We start from the raw sequence: 20,882 nt of genomic DNA, 5'->3' as shown, positions 1-20,882 counted from the left end.
ACCATACTTTATTGGCACTTTTGCTACTTGTCTAAAAAGTTACTTGGGAAATAACCTTTAATTTTATTTTAAGGGTGAACCAGGTCCTCGAGGTCTAGTTGGTCCTCCTGGCTCCCGTGGAAACCCTGTGAGTAAACATGTTTGGTTTTTGCCTGGCGTAAGTTAACAGTATCTAACACTGATCCAAACTCCAGGTTTTGTCTCATTTACTGATATATTTTCCTTTTTTTCTTCCCCTTTCTTTGTAGCCAGAATCTGTAGTTCTGTCTTGATGCTGTGCGCTTGCAAAACTATTGGCAGATTTTGTTCCTCTGTCCTACACTTGGTTTAGGGCAATCTTTACATAAAGTTACCCTGAATTACCTCACTCCTGAAAGTATGCCACCACTTCTAATTGTTTACATCTTTTTAAAAGGATGCCTGTACCAGATATGACTGTACACATACAAATATTTAGATGGACAAAGCACAGAAGTATATCTGTGCTAACTTTTGTCATCTTTGATCTATTTGTGATTTTAAGGATTGACTTTGATTAGGGAATTAGAGGCTCAGCCCTTCTAGATCCTTCATACTGCTTGGAATTGATTATGTGTCTGTCATAAATCAGAACAGACTTATTTCCAGTGTAAATTGGAATAGCTTCCACCCCTCTGGGGAGTGCTGGAGCTTGGCAGCCTTCAGCTGCTTCTTTTCCAAACAAACGTTCTGTGGAAAGCTCAGTTGAAGCAGCTGATAGCCCATTCTGACCTTGTAGAAGAATACATCTTTGAACTATTCTTTTTTTTTTCCCCGGTCTATCTGGTTGGAATGGTGAGTTGCATAAAGTATGTGCGCTTCGGCTAATCCTGCTATCACTGGAAGTGGTTATGAGCAGAATTTCTCCTGTTGTGGTTTTAGTGCTTGCACATGGCTTCCATCTCTAATTTCTGAAAGCTTACATATAGTCGTGAACACACGGCAGATCTTAACATCATAGTTAACATTGTTTATTTTGTGATTAAAAGATCATTTAATCTTGATTAATAGATCAAAAATATAATCCCATTTATGACTGCAAATAGTTAACATCCTTTCTTGTTATTTATCTGCAAATTATAATGTATATAGAAAGACTTTTATGTTAAATAGAGTTATTCTAATTTTTTTGACCAGGGTTCCCGAGGAGAAAATGGCCCAACTGGCGCTGTTGGTTTTGCTGGTCCTCCGGTATGTGTTTTGTAACACTAATGAGCTTCCTTTAGTCATACTTTGACATACTTAGTTTCCTTCATTATGAATAATACTGCAGTGTTCTGGAACGTGAGTCACATTTTTGTTGCAAAAAGAGCTGTTTCTTTTTCCCATCGGTGTATCAAGTAAAGAAAAGGGCCAATAAATACCCTAGGCACTTGAGCAGTGGTTTTGTTGATAAGATTATGTAATTGTTCAACAGATTTCATATTTTCATGAATATGCTATGTTGCTCCTTTGAGATTAAAATGAGGCAAATTATAAAGTGTCATCTACTGAAGGTAGCAAAGATTTGCTCTATGAGTAGTGAAGGCTGGAACGAATTGATGGACCAAATGGAAGGTTTGTGAGTTTTTCAGTGAATACTCTAAACTTTCCCACAGCCTAAATACTGTGTGACAGACCTTTCACAAAGAATCAGGCACCTGCTTCCCTCAGTGGGAAAAAACAGACTAGAAAAGACAATGTTTGTTCAGTCCCTTTTGCTTTTAGGTGTGTAATAGCTGCGGAGAAAAATAGAAAATCTAAAGGAAAGAAAAATGTGAGTTATATAAGAAAATATTTTAAATGGAAATTCTGACTTCACAGACTTCAGAAAATCCCATCTGTGATCTTCTGAAGACTGTGCTGAACTGTTACAGTTCTCTTGAACTGAACCATTGAGCAAATGCACTGTTTTCTGGGCTGATTTGTTCTGTTATTTTTTGCCTTTTAGAAATTCCCTGCAAAATGACTTTGTGGGATGGAAAGATTTAGTATTCTCTGACCTGATGTCTCTTCTAAATATTATTTCTTATAGGGCCCTGATGGTCAGCCAGGTGTGAAAGGTGAACCTGGAGAACCTGGACAGAAAGGAGATGCTGGATCTCCAGGACCACAGGGTCTTGCTGGGTCTCCTGGTCCACCAGTAAGTATAAATAACATCATCAGAGAACCAGTGGCATTGGCTGATCTTTCTTATTTAAAATGTCCTGGGTGTTCACTATCACCCCTCTCTTTCTTCTTTCCTCTTAGGGTCCTCCAGGTGTTCCTGGCCTGAAAGGTGGTAGAGGAACTCAGGGTCCACCTGTAAGTAGATTTTGTTTTTTGTGACCTGACTGCAGATAATCTAATACTGAAATTTTATGTAATGTGTGTGTCATTCCTCATCTCATCTTGTTTTTCACAGTCTGTAATTATAACATTTGCTCATTAATTCAGCTGAGAACATTTGAAGTAACCAGTGCTGTATTTCTTTTAATAAAGTTGACATTAAATGATTTTTTAGGGTGCTACTGGATTCCCAGGATCTGCTGGAAGAGTTGGGCCTCCAGGACCTACTGTAAGTCAATTGTCATATTCCTAATAGATGTGTTTTGTAAACCAGTTGTTGAAAACTTGAAGTCCAAATCAAGCAGGAAAGGTTAAGCAGTGTTTATGGCCTGATGCTATAGAAGAGAACAGCTTGTCAGCACTGACTTCTGTGACTGCATGCTTACATCCAACTTCATTAAATAAAACTCATTAGTCTTGGGCTTGATCCAGTGTCTGTGACCAAATTAATGCAAGACTTTTCACTGAGTTAAGTAGGCTTTGAGCTGTTCAGGTTGCTCTAATGACTTAATTGCTTACAGGAACAAAACAACAACCTATATCTTCCTGTACTACTTCCTTTTTTGTGTCTTCAGTGGTGACTGAAGTTAGGAGAGTTTTGGAAAAGGAAGAAGCCTCTGCCGGGTTATCTCATCGGTGGAGTTACTCATAAGATCCATTAAAATAAATTTAAAAAAACCCAACCAAACAAAACCCCACAAAATCTCTCATGTCCAAACATTTTCAGAAACACTAAAAAAAAAAAATTAGCTGTGGATCAACAAGTGAGGATTCAACTGCACACAGAAAACTGTGACACTCTCTTCATATGCCTTTTATGTTTTGATGACAAAAATAACTTGCAGTCATTTACCGTATCAAAAGGTAAAGTTTATGGAAAACATAATATAAATGTGAAGTCTTTTAAAAGTATTTGAGAAATTAGCAGAAGTCTGTTAAAACACTAATTTGTACCACATGAATTAAAAGTTTGAATATGGACTTTAGCTTGATGATATTGGAAAGAATGGACAAGGGTGAGTTTTCTAGCAGTGTTGTACACCTGAGGTGAAAAAAAAGAAAACAAAAAAGAGAGAAACAAAAAAAAAGTGTGTCTTTTAAAGGAGGGAGTTTGGAATTGCAAATTGGCGGGGTGGGTGGAGCTGGACGTAATTTGATGAGATGTTTATTTCATCTCATTTATTTGATCATAAATGAGATGATAACAGGTCTTAGCTCATTCACACTTTGGGCCTTCCTTAGAGTGTGCATATTTACAGTTAATCAAATCGCAGTCCTTAGAATTTAATTGTCCTGATCAGAAAAGGGTCCAATGTAACGAGGTGTTTTAATCTTCTTAGGGAGCTCCAGGGCCTGCTGGGCCTATTGGTGAGCCAGGAAAAGAAGGTCCCCCGGGTCTTCGTGGTGATCCTGGTTCTCATGGCCGCGTGGGAGATCGAGGGCCAGCCGGTCCGCCTGGTGGTCCTGGAGACAAGGGTGACGCAGGGGAAGATGGGCAGCCGGTACGTTCTGGCTGACGTGATTAATTCTCCCCAGACCAACTCTAGGCTTGGTCTCATTGTTACTTATACTTATTGCTACTGAAATGATAGTAACGTTGTTTTATCCTTCATGGATTTCAGGGCCCAGATGGCCCCCCTGGTCCAGCAGGAACTACTGGTCAAAGAGGCATTGTTGGTATGCCAGGACAGCGAGGAGAAAGAGGCATGCCAGGGCTGCCAGGTCCTGCAGTAAGTAACGATCAAGTCCATATACCACCAGCCTTGGGCATTCTGGATTAATGAGTAGTGTTTTGCAGGCAGCAGTTTTTTTGTGCTTGCTTTGTTTTGTGATTAGAATTTTGATATGATATTTCTCATCTTTTTTAGGGTACACCAGGAAAACAAGGTCCTACGGGACCACCTGGTGATAAAGGTCCCCCAGGACCTATTGGCCAGTCAGGTGCCACTGGACCTGTAGGTGAAGCTGGTCCAGAAGTAAGTATAGAGCCTTGTAACACGCAAAAAAAGTCAGTCTAGTGGTTCTTCTCCTCGACTTGAAGTTAGAGGTGAAGAATAACTTTCTCATTCTTCTTATAGAAATGCAAGATTACAGAGCTAATCAATAGCCCTATTTTTACTCCATAACTCTAGGGACCTGCTGGTAATGACGGTACTCCTGGACGAGATGGAGCTGTTGGAGAACGTGTAAGAATATATTGTTTTCTTAAGTAACTTCTGGAAATTTCCATTTTATTATTGACTTATCGTAGGTTTTCTCTTCATTCAGTTAACTTGAATGGAGAACTTGTTCTGAAAGTGTATCACAGCTTTGAGTAAGTAGTACCTCTCAAAGTTGAGAAAACCTGGGTAAAGGCTAAGAACACCTGCCTCCACAAATTCAGACTTGAGTTCTTACAGAAGGAATATCTTTGTAGATTGTAATTGCTAGAAAGTAGATTAGCAATGCTAGAGTCCTGTTGCATTGGTCTAGTCCAGTCCTCTGTAGATAAATAGTGTTGAAATTGTGTTTTGCAGGGTGATCGTGGTGAACCTGGCCCTGCAGGCTTACCAGGTTCCCCAGGGGGTCCAGGAACTCCAGGTCCTGTTGGCCCTCCAGGAGATGCAGGTCAAAGAGGTGAAACTGTAAGTGAGACTTTTTTTTCTTTAATATTTTGTTTATTAAAAAATATTCTGTATGCATTGCTTCACATATCTTCTGTATGCAATCTTTGTAGGGTTCTCGAGGTCCGATGGGTCCCCCAGGTCGTGCAGGAAAGAGAGGTTTGCCTGTAAGTTCTCCATGGTCACTGTGGTTTTATCTGAGATACTTTTTGCAGGAAAGTGTATGAGAAACTGATCCCAAATTAGAAAAGGGCTTCAACCTTTGGGGTTCTGACTGCAAGTGGATGCGGGTAGTCTTCTGAGCTGCAAAGCTGTACCAATCTGTTTGAATACACTAGTATTTCTACACTTTATTTAAAAATACATTGCAGAGAAATAAAAAATGCTTTGGAAGCCTCTTTATTTGGAGTGTGTTGCTGTCCAGATGATGGTAGGACCTGAGTTAGCAATTGGATGGAATCTGTGTTTAACAGTTCAAATAAGGGATAAAGAACTGAATGCTGAACAAAAATGGCAGATTTCTAGATAAAAATGGCAGAAATGTAACAAAATCACCTGCTATGATGAAACTGCCTTAATTCAACTCATGAGATTCTGACTTCAGTCCAAAAGGAAAAACAAACAAACCCCATCTTTTTGTGTTACATAACTCTTTTACAGTCCAAGCTTGGAACAAAAAATTAATTGCAAACTTGGGAAATTCAAAAGAATGTTGTCCTGTCCCTAAGCAGATGTCATATGAGAGACAGGAAAAGTTTATTGAGTAGTTAGTGATAATGATGCCATTGATAAACTATTTGGAATCTAGCATTGAGAAATTTAGCATGCAATTTGGACTGAGAAATATAGAATTGAAAGCAGAAGCTATTTTTTTACAATGATTCTTGAATTAGTATGAAAAGTCTGAAACTACCAAAAAAATACCAAGAATGAAATTGTGACGGTAATAGAACCAAGCTATTTGTACTGGGGAGCCTGAACGTTGTTGTCTGTAGTTAGGGAATGTAACTTCACTTGTACTTTAATCACAGTGAAGGTGAAAGGAGCTGTGAGAAGTAAAGATGCAACATGGAGGATTTGATACTGAAAATACGTTTTATTGTTATGAGTCTGTGAGAGATCCACAATATTTCAACCTCATCTATGAAAATCATTTGCCATATCCAGTAAAGCAAAGAAATTTCTCAGTCTTGAAAATTCTGTTATGTAAATTGTTTAGTGTCATTTTTACAGGGTTGTTTTGGCTGTATTATGAAGCTAAGTAGACTAAATTTACCACAACTATAATTAAGCACAACCCAGTTTTCTGTAATTATTTACTTATTCTTTGGTAAAAAATTAAGATTCTTGGAGCTGCCCTAGCATTACCTTCTCTCTAGCTTTAGAAGTGAAGGAGGTCTGAATGCAGTGTCTAAAAGCAAATGAGGGGTTTTTGAGGTTGGCTTTTTTTTTCCAGTTCAGAATTTTACATTTCATCACTGATATTTACAGGGTCCCCAAGGACCTCGTGGTGACAAAGGTGACAATGGAGATCGAGGCGATAGGGGCCAGAAAGGACACAGGGGTTTCACTGGGCTTCAAGGTCTTCCTGGTCCTCCTGTAAGTTGTTCTATAATTTTATTTCCTTGGTAGTTAAATAATGTATCAGGAACACAGTTATTTAAAATGGGAAAAAAGCAAACATTAGTTATTTTTTTCCCACAAGGTGTTTGTGAGTGGCCTGGCTAATATTCTTCATGCAATTTTACCATACTATCGCATGATGAGGCAAACCTGTGCTTTGCAAGATATGTGTTCTCCTACTCCTGTTCCATCTGTGCCACTCCTGCAGTGACTGATCACTGACAGTCTATGACCTGTCAGCACAAGGTGATAACTGAAGGTGATAGTTTCAGATAAGCACATTAGTGTGTGAAATGCTTTTTGTCAGTGTTTGAACTCTTCACAGTCAAGGAATCAAATGCAAAATCCCATGGGGACTGTGATAGTATCTCTTGCTAATATTTCCGATAACTTCATGATTTCAGTGGCAATTGAACAGAAATGCTGTGGAAAACTTAATTTTTCTACATTTGTTCACTGATCCTGTGCAAGAGCTGGAAGTTTCAACATGCAGTAAAAGAGTCAACAAAACAACCCAACACGCAAAGTGTCTTTCCACTTCATAATAGCTGTCAGTTGGTCTTTTGTAAGCCAATCTGATTCTAAGTGTCATGAAAGCAAGGCTTTTCTGCAGAAACAACTTTATATACAGCAAAGCACCAGCAAATTGTATTAATCTAAATTCTGATTACGGTTGTTACTCTGTGACAAAAGAAAGCAATAGAATGAAACTGAATTGTAAGAGGGAAAGGTACTACCCGTTGTTCGTGTGTATTATAATCCTATTCATACAGAATTGTGTATGTCACACACTAATTCTTTAAAACTAAAGGATTATGCTTTAAATGTCACAGTGATACAATAATTTCTTCTGTTCAGGGTCCTATTGGTGAACAGGGCAGTCCTGGCATTCCAGGTCCATTTGGTCCTCGGGTGAGTATGTTTCAGGCTTAAGGTTTTTCTTGCTTGTTTTTTTCCACAATCAGATTTCTATTTCTTCTTCACTTTTCTTTCACTGGCTTTTATTGACTCCAGTATCATATGGTGATTACCCTACTGTCTTTTGCTGCAAGACATTACCTTGTTTAATGTGGTAAAGCTTTGACATAAGTGTAGTTTATAGCTAGATAAAAAGGTCAGTTCAGAGTAACTACAGGGCTGCAGTGTCTTTTTACAGACACTTTTGCTGCATCTGATGCAAAGCCATATATGTGGTAGCTCTGCTAATTGATACTCTGCCTTTCATACCCCCATGTATGTCATTCATCTAAAAGTAAAGGAGAAATATGACTCCCTTGGATGTTCCCAAGTGACAGTATATCTCTGAGTCTGTATACGTGTGGGCGTACAGCAGCTAATCCAGTCTGCATAGGACCTGAAATTGAACCCACTTAAATGGTTTAGGAAAAAATATACAGCTGATCCAAGGTATATCGGCTGAGGTGGTTAACTTCAGAAGAACAGCATTAAAACTTCCTTCTTTGAGACCATCTTTGAAAACCTGAAGGTGCATAAGTCCATGGGACCTGATGAAATGCATCCACGGGTCCTGAGGGAACTGGCAGATGAAGTTGCTAAGCTGCTATCCATCGTTTTTGAGAAGTTGTGCCAGTCTGGTGAAGTCTCCACTGACTGGAAAGGGGAAACTTAACCCATGTTTTCAAAAAGGGAAAAAAAGAAGACCTGGGGAACTGCAGGCCAGTCAGCCTCACCTCTGTGCCCAGCAAGATCATGGAGCAGATCCTCCTAGAAACTATGCTAAGGTACCTGGATAATAAGGAGGTTATTGGTGACAGCCAACATGGCTTCACTAAGGGCAAATTGTGCCTGACAAATTTGGTGGCCTTCTACGACGGGGTTACAGCGTTGGTGGATAAGGGAAGAGCAACTGATGTCATCTACCTGGACTTGTGCAAAGCATTTGACACTGTCCCGCACAACATCCTTGTCTTAAATTGGAGACACATGGACTTGACGGATGGACCACTGGGTGGATAAGGAATTGGCTGGATGATTGCACTCAAAGAGTTACGGTCAATGGCTCGATGTCCAAGTGGAGACCAGAGACGAGTGGTGTTCTTCAGGGTTCAGTATTGGGACTGGTGCTGTTCAACATCTTTGTCGGCGACATGGACAGTGGGATTGAGTGCGCCCTCAGCAAGTTTGCCGATGGCACCAAGCTATCTGGTGTGGTCGACATGCTGGAGGGAAGGGATGCCATCCAGAGGGACCTTGACAGGCTTGAGAGCTGGGCCTGTGCAAACCACATGAAGTTCAACAAGGCCAAGTGCAAGGTCCTGCATGTGGGTTGGGGCAATCCCAAGCACAAATACAGGCTGGGCGGAGAATGGATTGAGAGCAGCCCTGAGGAGAAGGACTTGGGGGTGATGGTTGATGAGAAGCTCAACATGAGCTGGCAATGTGCGCTTGCAGCCCAGAAGGCCAACCGTATCCTGGGCCGCATCAAAAGAAGCGTGGCCAGCAGGTCGAGGGAGGTGATTCTCCCCCTTTACTCCACTGTGGTGAGTCCCCACCTGGAGTTCTACGCTCAGCTCTGGGGCCCACAATATAAGAAGGACATGGAGCTGTTGGAGCGAGTCCAGAGGAGGGCCACAAAGATGATCAGGGGCTGCAGCACCTCTGCTGTGGAGACAGGCTGAGAGAGTTGGGGTTGTTCAGCCTGGAGAAGAGAAGGCTCCAGGGAGGCCTTATTGCAGCCTTTCAGTACTTAAAGGGGGTCTGTAAGAAAGGTGGGGACAAACATTTTAACAGGACCTATTGCGATAGGACAAGGGGTAATGGTTTTAAACTAAAAGAGGGTCGATTTAGGTTAGATCTTAGGAAGAAATTCTTTCCTGTGAGAGTGGTGAGATGCTGGAACAGGTTGCCCAGAGAAGTTGTGGATGCCCCCTTCCTGGCAGTGTTCAAGGCCAGGTTGGGTGGGGCTTTCTCATTAAATGCTAAAATACATTCGTTCTTTCTCTTATATTTTCTAGGGTCCTCCAGGTCCAGTTGGTCCTTCTGGCAAAGATGGAAGTCCCGGTCCACTTGGGCCAATTGGGCCTCCTGGTGTTAGAGGGAGTGTAGGAGAAGCTGGACCTGAGGTAAGTTGATGGGAATATGGAGGGAAAAGGTTACCTTCAAATAGTGAGATTTTTTACACTCCATTGCATCACTTTCTCAATCATCCGTGAGCTCAAGACAAATGGTAAGATTTGATACAGTTTCTCCAATAAATAGCCAGTGTAACGCTGTATTGAAAGGGCTCATTTCTTACTCATTTTCATCTTCCAGACCTGTGACAATCACAGTCTCATCCACCTACGCTCTCCTTAGGCCAACCTGTGGCTACTTCTGCAGTTAGCTCACTGAATCCTGCTGGGTCTGCAGTTCAACATGGCCATTTGGCAAATTGGGTCCCAAAACCTCAGGCTTAAGCATAGGTCAGTCGGTGTATCTGGAACCAGCAGTAGTTCAAAGTCAGGAGTCCCACAAAGGTGGCACTGAATTAGAACAGCCATTGCCAGCAGCATACTCCATCATGCCTTGCGTTAAGGAAATCCTTCAGTGCAAACAAACAGCCCAAACTCTAACACTCAGCTCAGCTGACCTTCAGCCTGATCTAAGGTTTACAGACATCAACTGCAAGCTGATTTGCGACTAACGAAAAATAGTTTGACCATCGTGGAGAAAGTCCTAAATTTTTGCGAACTGCCCCGGACATATTCCACGTTTACCAATTCGCAATGCCCTAAGTCATAAAATGTAAGTTATGCTATCTCAGGGAAGAGAAGTTAGAAAATTAGAGGGATTTGAGAAAAGGGTGATGTGGATGATCAGGTGAAGAGTTAGAAGACTGGTATTGCTTATTTTGGGGAAGAAGTGGAAAACATGGAGTAAAGGTGGAATATAATAATGAGCAAGACAGAGAAGGCAGTTTCTGCTGTTTTTTTGTCTTGTAATATATGGTGTTTCCTGTGTTTATCGTGTGCTAATATTCACCCTATTTCATTTGAATTTCTGCCAATTATTGGAGTCTCCACTTCTGCTGAGGCACCAAGACTTGAATGAATAGTCGATGGTAGAGCATAAGAATATAACGTGTACCCAGATCCTTCATCTGTGTAGTGAGACAGTACAAGAAATACCGTATACCAGTCACTTCAGTTTTGCTTTGCATGGTGGCTTGCATGCAACTATAAATTGGAACCACAAAGCAAGAAATAAAAGTTAAGATTTCATTCGTCAGATGCAGCATGTGTTAGTTTGGGTGTGTGCTCTGTAGAAAACATTTGGAGCACTAGTTGTGAATTCTGCAGTAATTATTCTCAGAGGAAATGCCACGTTCTGATATACCATCTGATGCATCAGAGCATCAAACTTACAATGAAGGTATCTTACATACAGACTTTCTGCTGCCAAAGAAGAGCTGACAGAGCCTGCAGGTGGAGATATGTTTATTAACAGATACATTCTGTCTCAAGACTCAGTTACCTCCCCAAGTGTCACAATTCAGATCGTTCAGGAAAACACCTGCTCTGCCAAGTAAGGATGATGTAGATCCTGCTTCTCATACCTGTGGCCAGAAAGCTCAGCGCTGTGCAGGATAAATGTAAAGATATTTCTAGTGCCAAATTTTCTGTCCAGGCTTTACTAATTGAAAATGTGCCTGAGGCGACTCAGGGGAAGCAGGAATTTTAGATGCTCTAAAAACCACTTACAGCTGTTGGGAATTTTGAGAAATAAAGTTATTAGGCAAGGATTTGAACACGGAGGGACAGATGGCTTAGAAAAATGCAATGAGGAGGCCATTCCTTGATGACTTTTTCCAGCTGTTAAGTCCGAAATCAGGAGTAAGCCAAAGTTGAGCAAGGTGGGCAGAGAGGGCACGAAGCAGAGAGAGAATACCTCACATGCAGTTCTAATCTCTTACCCCTGTTCCTGGAGATGTGAATTGTTTATCTGTACCTGAATTTTCCCTGCACATTAGGGTGACTGGCCGTGACGTTTTGCTTTTTTAGTGGCTGGCTTTGCTATCATTTTGCATAGCATTTTCTCTGCTGTGCCTCTGTTGCCTTTTTCTTTTTTTTTAACCTTTAGGGTCCACCAGGTGAACCTGGCCCTCCTGGCCCTCCAGGACCTCCAGGCCATCTCACTGCTGCCATTGGTGACATTATGGGGCACTACGATGATGCTATGGCAGATCCTCTACCAGAGTTTACTGAAGATGAAGCAGCCCCAGATGACCATAATAAAACAGACCCAGGAGTCCATGCTACACTGAAGTCACTGAGCAGCCAGATTGAGACTATGCGCAGCCCAGATGGTTCAAAGAAACACCCAGCACGGACTTGCGATGACCTGAAGCTGTGCCACCCATCCAAGAGCAGCGGTGTGTATAAACACACCATCTCCTATATGTACCGTGTGATTCTGTCTTATTGCCAGCAGATACTTGGTCACTGGAAAAAAAGTGTAATACAGATTTTGGTGGTCTAAACTGACATTCACACTAGGGGCTTGAAAACAACTTCTTGCCAATTAAGTATATATTCTAATATATCCCGTGTTTATTTATTCAGTATTTATTCAGATGTATTTTAAAATCTGAAATATTTTATACTTCATGGAACACTACTTCTGAAAGTGTTTTCACCATGGAGTACCACTCATATGATGGCAAAGCTAGGCTGATACTCCAGTTGTGAGTATTTACTTAATTGCTGTTAGTTCAAAGCGTTACCTGTGGGCTGATAACCTGTGCTTTCCATCCAGAATTCTCTGCTGCTGCTCCATAGTGGCAATTCGTAGGTGGTAATGCACTAACATGCCATTTAGGACTTTCCCTAATTTATATGGATTACCAGTGATAAATCAGAACAGACTGGAAGGTAGGGATAATTTGCAGCAGGCCTTACCAGCCTCCAACATCAACATTAGGAGGGGCTGCCATTGGTTTCTCATATGTAGGGAGAACTGTCTTCTAGCCATTGTGTGTTCTTTACGCACTTGGAGTGTCCAGGAGCTTTGCAATGGATTTAAACAACCTTAAACTTAAGCAGCTTTCTAGTCTGCATTCCCCAGTTTTGAAATATTTGAAATACTGATCAGCTTGTATCTTGAAGTAACAGAGTGTATACCTGATGCACACATCAAAATACGTGTCAGGTTATGTGAAACATGTGCCTGTTTTCCTTGTGTTTTGTACTGTCATGACATACTTTTGCTTATATCTCCCCAATTATTTCAAGAATCTTAATAATGTAACGGAATCACATTTTATGTTCTTTGTAGGTGAATATTGGATTGATCCTAACCAGGGATGTGTTGAAGATGCTATTAAAGTATATTGCAACATGGAAACTGGAGAGACCTGTATTTCTGCAAACCCATCTACTATACCACTTAAAACGTGGTGGGCCAGCAGGTCATCTGACGTAAAGCCTGTTTGGTACGGCCTTGATATGAACAGGGGATCACAGGTAACTAAATATATTTAATGTCAAGAATCGACTTCTATGAAGCTTGTTTCCTTCTGGTTTAGAACTTCATCTGCTATTCTGAGCAGATTCTGCTCTGGTCAGAACATTGTAACTATTGATTGACTGGCTTATACTTAATTGATTGTTATCATACAGTAATTGTAGGAAAGACCTGGGAGAAACAATGTAGGTGCATCTAAGGCAGGATTGGCTATAAGTATACCATTGCTGGAAGAGATTTATTTCTCTTGATCCCAAAAACTCCAACTTCTCTAGCGGTCTACTTCAGTAACTTGCTATCCTTGTCCTTAAAAAGTATACTTTTACCCTAATATATGATTTAAATCACCGCTGTTTTAATTGAATTCTCCCTTTTTTTTTCACAAAGCTCTTTACTGCTAAAAATTACAAAGCTTACTTTATAAATGCTCTCAGCGAATCTGTGTTTTAAAAAAGTCTGATTGTTGTATGTGTCAGAATGCCCCGTGCTGAGTGCATCAGTCTCCAGGCAGATGAAAATTCCATTCGGCTTTCTGTCAGTTTTGCCTCTGTGGTAACTTCTAAAAGGAGGCTTAATGATCCTGCCAAATAACAGAAGTTTATGCTATGCAAAGTATATAATTGATTAACAGACTTGTGCCATTTTTATTCCTAGTTTATCAAATCAAAAGCACGGAAAATACTTTCAATTGTTATTTCATAGGAAGCAATTAAATACCTTTTAAAGTAAGTATTTGGTGTGTAAAAATAACAGTGCTGTTATCAGTTGAATTCCTGATGACAGTTCAGAACTTCAGCAATTGAGAACAGATGTGATATTGAGAACAGATGTGATATTGATTGCTTTTATTGAGATGCTTTCACTTATTATTAAATTCCGGAGAACTTGCCGTGACCCAAGATGTCACAGTTGACATTTAGCTGCCCGCAAAGCTACACGTAGGGTTTTTGTAAGTCAGATGCTCTTTGGAGGAAGAAATTATCTTCAGGAATACTATAAAAGAATATTTCATTTTTGATTTGATAACAGTATGATCTGTGTAATAGTCATATGCACTCCTTACAGATTCTAAATAATAAATATGTCCAAGATTGCTAAACAGAGATAACACGTTCTGTAAAAAACGGCAGTGTCAGTGCATAAGATTTTCTTTTTTCTTCACCAGTTTCAGAGTAATGTATACATTTTTAGTCATTTGTGACTGTTTTTTTCTATGCTGCAATTATTTCCATGAAGCATGAATAAAAGCATGAATAAAATGAAACCTGCACAGGTAGGGAAAATATCTCAGGAATTTTAGAATTTTTGTTATTGGTAGAAAAATTGCTTCTGTTTTTTACAGAAACAGTGGCACATCGTAAAATATTTTTCAAACTTCTGTGTAAGTTAATTAGTTGCTAAAGTCCATATGCAAATCTATAGTTATTTTTACATAGTCAGACTGTGACTGTTTGTGATGCTTCTGAATACAATACAAAGCCTATAGAAAACAAGCTGCTAAAGTTGCAATATAGCAGGCACGCTATAAAAGGGCTTCTCTGTGCTTGATGTTTCTCATCTAGTTTGAGGTTGCTTTAATGCACTATTTCATACATAAAGTTTAGCTCCTACTGAATCCCTTTTTGAAAGAAGGCAGAATTCATTCCAAAACTTGGCATGTCTGTGGAGACCCGACTGCCTTTCAGTTGTTCAGCTGCAGAGGTTTACAGTCAAAATTCTCCAGAATGATCCCTGTTACAGGATGTCTACATTTCTTTGTCCTCAACTGGCAGCAAATTACAAAAGAAACCATTCTTAGATTTTATGTAATAGGGCTCCTGCTAGTCATGTCTGGAAAGGGTTACGGCAATGACAGATATTTCTAAAATTCACGAACTCTTAATGACTTTTCATGTAATATATGTTGATCTGTTTATCTTCACAGTTTGTGTACGGGGATACAGCTGTCACTCAGATGACATTCCTCCGCCTTCTATCAAAGGAAGCTTCCCAGAATATCACTTACCTTTGCAAAAACAGTGTTGGGTACATGGATGACCAGACTAAGAACCTGAAAAAAGCTGTAATTCTGAAAGGGGCCAATGACCTGGAGATCAAAGCGGAGGGAAACAGCCGATTCAGATACACTGTTCTGCATGACAGCTGTTCTGTAAGTTTGGGGTTTTGTCATTTGTAATGGAGAAAAAGGACTTTTGTCTTCTCATGGTTTCAGTTCTTCCTTAATTTATAAAAAATCCATAGAATGGGGTAATTAAAATGCTGCAGTTTCACCATGAATTGTAGAATTAAGTGATCAAACAGGTATTTTACTACAATTCTAGCTTCATATAATAGAAGTCTGCACTATTTAGAGGATATTTACAAATTAGTAGTTATTAGTGAGTATACTGAGACGCATATCTCGCCATTTTGCATTTTCCAGTATTTGTGTTCCTCTGTGTGGAACCACACAAAGAGGTCAGATAACCTCAAGCATTTGTCTGACAGTTGGGTAAGATTATTGCAGCAATACGCTGGAGGAAACTCATTGGTACTATGACTGACTGAGTTGAAAAGGAAAATGATCCCCCCAAAAATTCTTAGTGGGCATAAAAACCAGCAAGTAGTAAATTTTTTCATGTTCATTAGCATTCTCAGCCAAATCTAAGATACTGGCAAAATATTTCTAAAATTAGTTTTGCATTTGAAATATATTAGAGTAGTCTCTGTGCTTTAAAGTAATATAGCCCAAGAATATGTGTGCAGGAACGTATTAATGTATAAAGGAGAATTTCATAATATAAAGAAAAATCAGTCCAGCTCGAGGGGGAAATCTTGCTGTGTCAATCTGACGGGTCTGTTCATCAGTGTAAAAGCAACATTTTTAAATAACCAGGGTGCTGTACAGGCAGGGGTGTGTTGCTCAGTGAAGGTATGGTGAGATCCTTCTGAACCAGCAGACAATTGACTCGCCAGCTGGAGTTCAGGCTGTTTATGACATGAGCTCTGGCCTGAGTCTGTCTTTTTTTTTTTTTTCTTTTCTCCAGAAACGTAATGGGAATGTGGGCAAGACTGTCTTTGAGTACAGAACGCAGAACGTGGCACGCTTACCTATCATAGACATTGCACCGGTGGACATTGGGAGTACTGACCAGGAATTTGGAGTTGAAGTTGGGCGAGTTTGCTTTGTGTAAGAGGAAGGGGGTAAATTAACACACTACCCAGCAACAGCAGCAATCAAACACATGAACTTAGACTCATTGAAGTTATTCCTGAGACTCTTGAAGTAATGGCTGATATTGGATCAGCATTGTACATACGGTTCTTTTTAAATGCCCGGCCTCCTTTTGAGTATTTATTTTACTTACAAACCTTACGTTTTAAATAATTGAAACCGACTTTTCAGTACAACAGAGTACAATTTTAAGAGGATTGATGACCACCTTTTAAAAGTAATATGAATCTTTTTCCTTGCTTTTGTTTCAAAATATTTTGAAATTTACAGGTATTCTAAACAGATAGTTTTAATGTGGGACTATGTAAAGCTCTAAGGATTATTTCTTTTGCTTGGATGCATACTGTATTACAGAAAAGTAGAGCACTTTTGTGAACCGTTGGCTATAGTTCAATCATACCTACTCCCTCAACCCCAGTTTATCTTCCCGTGCTTGGCAGTAGGATAGCCATTAACAGAAACCTATGTCTTTTGTAGAAAAAAAAAATCTCTTCAGACAAGATCATCTTAATTTGGCATTGTCTTTCCTGCACTTTCCTATGTCTGCTCAGAAGAGTATTCCATAGCCATGATTAATTTATGAAGTAAAAATACTACTGGGGTAAATACGAGTTTTAGGTAGGGGTGTCCTATATCTTAAATTTTAAGGCCAGACTTCACTTCTCACAATATATCTGTGTAATTCTATTAAATTATCCTTAATCTTCAAAATACATCTTAAACCCAATACTTGTTGATTTTCCAATACTTGCCCATCTAAGAAGCCATTACATATCAAATTATACAGATGCCTTATATGTGGTGCCAATTTATGTATGTTGCAGATCATTCACATGTGTACCAGACCAATTGCTAATAAAGAGACAGAAGGTTTAGAAATTCATTGGTTTTAGCTGACATCCAGACATGCATCACCAGTAATTTGACTTATTGGCCTTGAGCTGTCAAGGCAAGAAAGTTCCATCATTTCTTAGCATGAGCTACCTCATCTCTGGAAGTTGGGATGCATTTAATATTCCTGTTGTTACTTTAGATATTAAAAGGTGCTATGCTTCTGTTGTTATTTTGAGAAAGGAGATAGGCAGGGCAAAAACGACAACAAAGTGATGGTGCTAAATGACTCTGTAGGAGGCTGGTGAAAGATGCCTGCTGCCGATGTCATTTTCAGAGCTTAGCTGTTAGGCTTATGGTGTTTGAGAGAACAATGTTACAGTGCATTTATTTGTTGGTCATACAGTATATAGAATGTTTCGTACCGCCAACATGCTTTATTTTGTAAAGTATGTGGGTACAAACTTACTTAGTTTTTTTGTTTCTTTATTGCATCTGTGCTCTCCACGTTTTTTGTTTGTTCCTTTAAAAAAAAAAATAAACAGCTGGGGCCATCCCTAAAGAAAGTCATGCACATAGCTTTATTCATGTATCTTTGCAAAGCATTTCATTAAATACATGCTTCTTGCTATGTAAGTGGTTTCCTTTTTGTAGAATTCCTTCCAGTGTGTCCCATATCAGTTCATTTCCAGGAAATTAAAAAATAGAAGTATTTAACTTTTGTTTTGTTGCTATTTGAATAACTCATTTGCAATGCATTCTCCTGAAGTATTTTACACAGAGGAATATAAAGGTATTTTGCATAATGCCCTCTTTGTGCCAGTTTTTACAAGATAGGTGTCAATTTGTATGGAGCAATCACCAGCAGTCCTATTAAAGCTGCCTAACTAGTATTGTTTGAGACTCCAGAGAAAGAGAATTTTTATTCAAGGCTGAATAAAATGTGACTTAGCCAATTCCCACTGTCAATGTGAGTTATCGCTGATAGAAAACAGTTTCTGGACAAGCCATAAAGTTGCACTGTAGCAAGGCAGGCAGGAATTTCTGTTCCTTTCCTCCTTCTGAAAGGGCAGGAGCTTTGCAGTTTTCCAGGTGGGCTGTATGCATGTCCATCCAGGGTAGGCAGGGACTGGGAACAGGGAAGTGGACAGGTTCATGCTGACGTTATCTGTTTGCTTTTGTTACCCAAGCAGGAACTCTATGATTTCTTTTTTACTAGCATGAAATAATTTCTATAAACATGTGACTCAGGTTCACTTATCACATTGGATCCTTGAGAAGTTTTAGATAACGTTACTTTCACTGAATAATCTGAGGTGTAATGGCTCACTCCATCACGGTCATGCAAAGGTAGATATCTGGTGGCTGTGATCATACCTCTACAGAACATTTCTCCAGATGCACAAAATAAATAACATTTGGAGTATAGATGCATATTTGAAAGTTATTTTTAATCTCTGATTTTCATCAGCAGAGTGTTATAATCCATGATTAGCATAAATGTTTTGTGAGGTTGCTGAAGTGGAAGAGTATTTCATTATGAAGGATACATTTATTTTTTTCTTTTCAAGTCTCTCTTTGCGTCTCTATCTCCATATGTGCAGTATTTCCTCAAACGGGTGCCTTGAGCACTGAAAAAGAGCTCACTTGAAGTGTGAGCTCTCAGGAAATCTGAGTAGTTAACTGAGGAGTCTTTATAACGCAAGTGGTTGGACATGCTTTTTCTTCTCTTGACTATGTTTCTAGCATACATGCGTATTATGTCTCTTTCCCTGCTGTCCTGGTTTTGCAGGGATAAAATTTCTAGAATCACTTTTCTGTTACATTTTGGTTTGGTTTGTGGCCAGCTGTGGGATGGTGATCAAGGCCATTAGCAGTTAAATCCAGGGCAGCTGCCCCAGTCTGGCCCTCAGGTGTGTTCTGTAACATTAACGTCAGGTCCACTATAAATGGGAAAGCTGCTGGGGAGGGGTGGGGTTCTTTGCTTTGTTCTTTTCCTTCTTCTCATCAGTAATTGCTGTCCCTGGAGGGACTTGCCACCACTCTATGAGCTAAGTATAATTTTGTGTCTTTTATATTAGTATTGATATTGGTTTTCTTATTTTATTAAATCTATTTAAATTTCAACCCATGAGTCTCCCTCAGGGAGGGAATGTTGGGGGATAGAAAAACTGGTTGTTGTTTAGCCCTGGGTGCAGGATAAACAGAGACATCTGTTTAAGCATTCCTCAAAGTATTGTAGAATCTTTTTAAGCAGAAAAAAAACAAAATGTGGGGGGAATTTCACTTCTTTAAACTGCTTTACCTCTTACCCAGGCAATGTGGCATAGCCTTGTGTAAATACAGCTTTAATTTCATGAATCTTGAATGAGTGAGCTGATAATTTGCAAGAGGTTGATTAATTTATAAAGTAGCATTAAGTAAATATCAGCTATTTGTGACGTTTAGTGAGTTCTGTCTTTGTTGCAAATGGTAGAAAAGGCACTTTAGAGTGGTTATGGTAATATCAGAGACTGCATTTAAATTAAATTTGAGTTAGAAGAGTTAGTTATTGCTGCCGTTTTCTATAACTGACCTGTCCTCAGTGAGAAATGAACCCCAGGACTGCCAGTAGCTGACACCTTCTCTCTTGGTTTCTCAAAAACAGTAGTGCAGTAGTTGTGTGGCAGCTGTTCACTAAAATCTCATCTAGAAGGTAAAATTCTGTTATTCACTGCTCATAGTTTGGCACTTACTCTATGTTTACATCAGTGGTGGAGTTGATGATGTGGTAGTTTAGCTTGAACATTTAGACAAAGACATTTGGATTCTTTTGTAAGTTGATTTGAACCAGCTCATCTGGTTTTGCTTGTATCATCACTGTCATGCTTTTATCCCTGTGCCGCTGAACTCTAGATATAAAATACCAGACTTTGTATGTAACTACACAGCTGATTACAGGCTTGGGGCTGAGCAGAGCTTGCTAGTGCGAGGGGCCCTGTCAGTGGAATGGGAGCCTATCCTTTCTCATGTGTCACCAAGAACAAAAAAAGCAGCCAAGTATGAAAAGCCACAGCTTTGGTCTATAGGGCTATGAGGTTTTTTAACACTAATTTTTCACCTTCACAGCTTAGATTTTATACAGCTGCACAGTAGAATCCATATTGGATTTCTGTTCTCAAGCAGTGTCTCCTAACACTGACCCCTTTTTACGGTGTATTGTACTTTCAGATTTCTTTCAAGTTAAAACTTTGAAAAATACATTCTTGCTGAGGGGGGAAAAAAGTGAAAGGTCTTTCAGATATGCTTAGTGGGCCTTGGAGTTTGTGCTAAATGTTCCCAGACGTGAAGAAGTTTTTGTTCATTGTGCTTGCAGAGAAACAGAATTGAGATTTGAGTATTGTTGAGCGTGTTCTTATTTTGCTATTGACTAGTTGTAGTGATCTTTCACCTTTATGTTAGATAGGTGTTATATTTTATAAGGAGTTTAATAATGCTTTCTCCAAGGCTTTGTCTCTTATTCCTGCTTGACATTTTCTCTTCATTTATTTTGAGCAGAAAGAGATTCAGAGGACAGAACTGATTACAGTGTTACTGTTTATTGAATACATCAGTTAATGTGCATCATGGTTTAACTGGGCAGTATTAATATTGCTTTATATACTGTATAATTAAGTAATTATTAATATTGTTAAAAAAGAGTTCTTGGTCCTTCTGTATTTCTTAGAGGAGCCCAGCTCTGAATGCATACGTCAAATGTGATCATAGCCTCCCTACTGCATCAGAGCCTTCTTGCAGAGAGCTCTTTATACTGAGCAGTTCTGGATGCTTAAGATGGGAGGCAA

At 39.6% G+C, this 20,882-nt stretch overlaps 1 protein-coding gene across 1 annotated transcript in view; it reads left to right on the top strand.

Annotated features, from left to right (window-relative positions):
* The window catches only part of COL5A2 (collagen type V alpha 2 chain), a 117,434-nt gene extending 99,691 nt beyond the window's left edge, over window positions 1-17,743 (top strand). The window contains exons 37-54 of the mRNA XM_068408235.1: window positions 74-127; window positions 1,156-1,209; window positions 2,033-2,140; window positions 2,248-2,301; window positions 2,501-2,554; window positions 3,666-3,827; window positions 3,948-4,055; window positions 4,194-4,301; window positions 4,458-4,511; window positions 4,842-4,949; window positions 5,042-5,095; window positions 6,420-6,527; window positions 7,410-7,463; window positions 9,527-9,634; window positions 11,631-11,922; window positions 12,825-13,012; window positions 14,938-15,162; window positions 16,040-17,743. Coding sequence (XP_068264336.1) covers window positions 74-127; window positions 1,156-1,209; window positions 2,033-2,140; window positions 2,248-2,301; window positions 2,501-2,554; window positions 3,666-3,827; window positions 3,948-4,055; window positions 4,194-4,301; window positions 4,458-4,511; window positions 4,842-4,949; window positions 5,042-5,095; window positions 6,420-6,527; window positions 7,410-7,463; window positions 9,527-9,634; window positions 11,631-11,922; window positions 12,825-13,012; window positions 14,938-15,162; window positions 16,040-16,186 — 2,040 coding nt within the window. The 3' untranslated portion in view covers window positions 16,187-17,743. The remainder of the gene's footprint in view (window positions 1-73; window positions 128-1,155; window positions 1,210-2,032; window positions 2,141-2,247; window positions 2,302-2,500; window positions 2,555-3,665; window positions 3,828-3,947; window positions 4,056-4,193; window positions 4,302-4,457; window positions 4,512-4,841; window positions 4,950-5,041; window positions 5,096-6,419; window positions 6,528-7,409; window positions 7,464-9,526; window positions 9,635-11,630; window positions 11,923-12,824; window positions 13,013-14,937; window positions 15,163-16,039) is intronic.
* The last annotated feature ends 3,139 nt before the right edge of the window (window positions 17,744-20,882 follow it).

Source organism: Nyctibius grandis, chromosome 9 (assembly GCF_013368605.1).
Source record: "Nyctibius grandis isolate bNycGra1 chromosome 9, bNycGra1.pri, whole genome shotgun sequence".
In the NCBI taxonomy this organism is placed as follows: domain Eukaryota; kingdom Metazoa; phylum Chordata; class Aves; order Nyctibiiformes; family Nyctibiidae; genus Nyctibius; species Nyctibius grandis.
The sequence above is the reverse complement of the archived record's forward strand: the minus strand, read 5'-3'. Positions and strand labels throughout refer to the sequence as shown.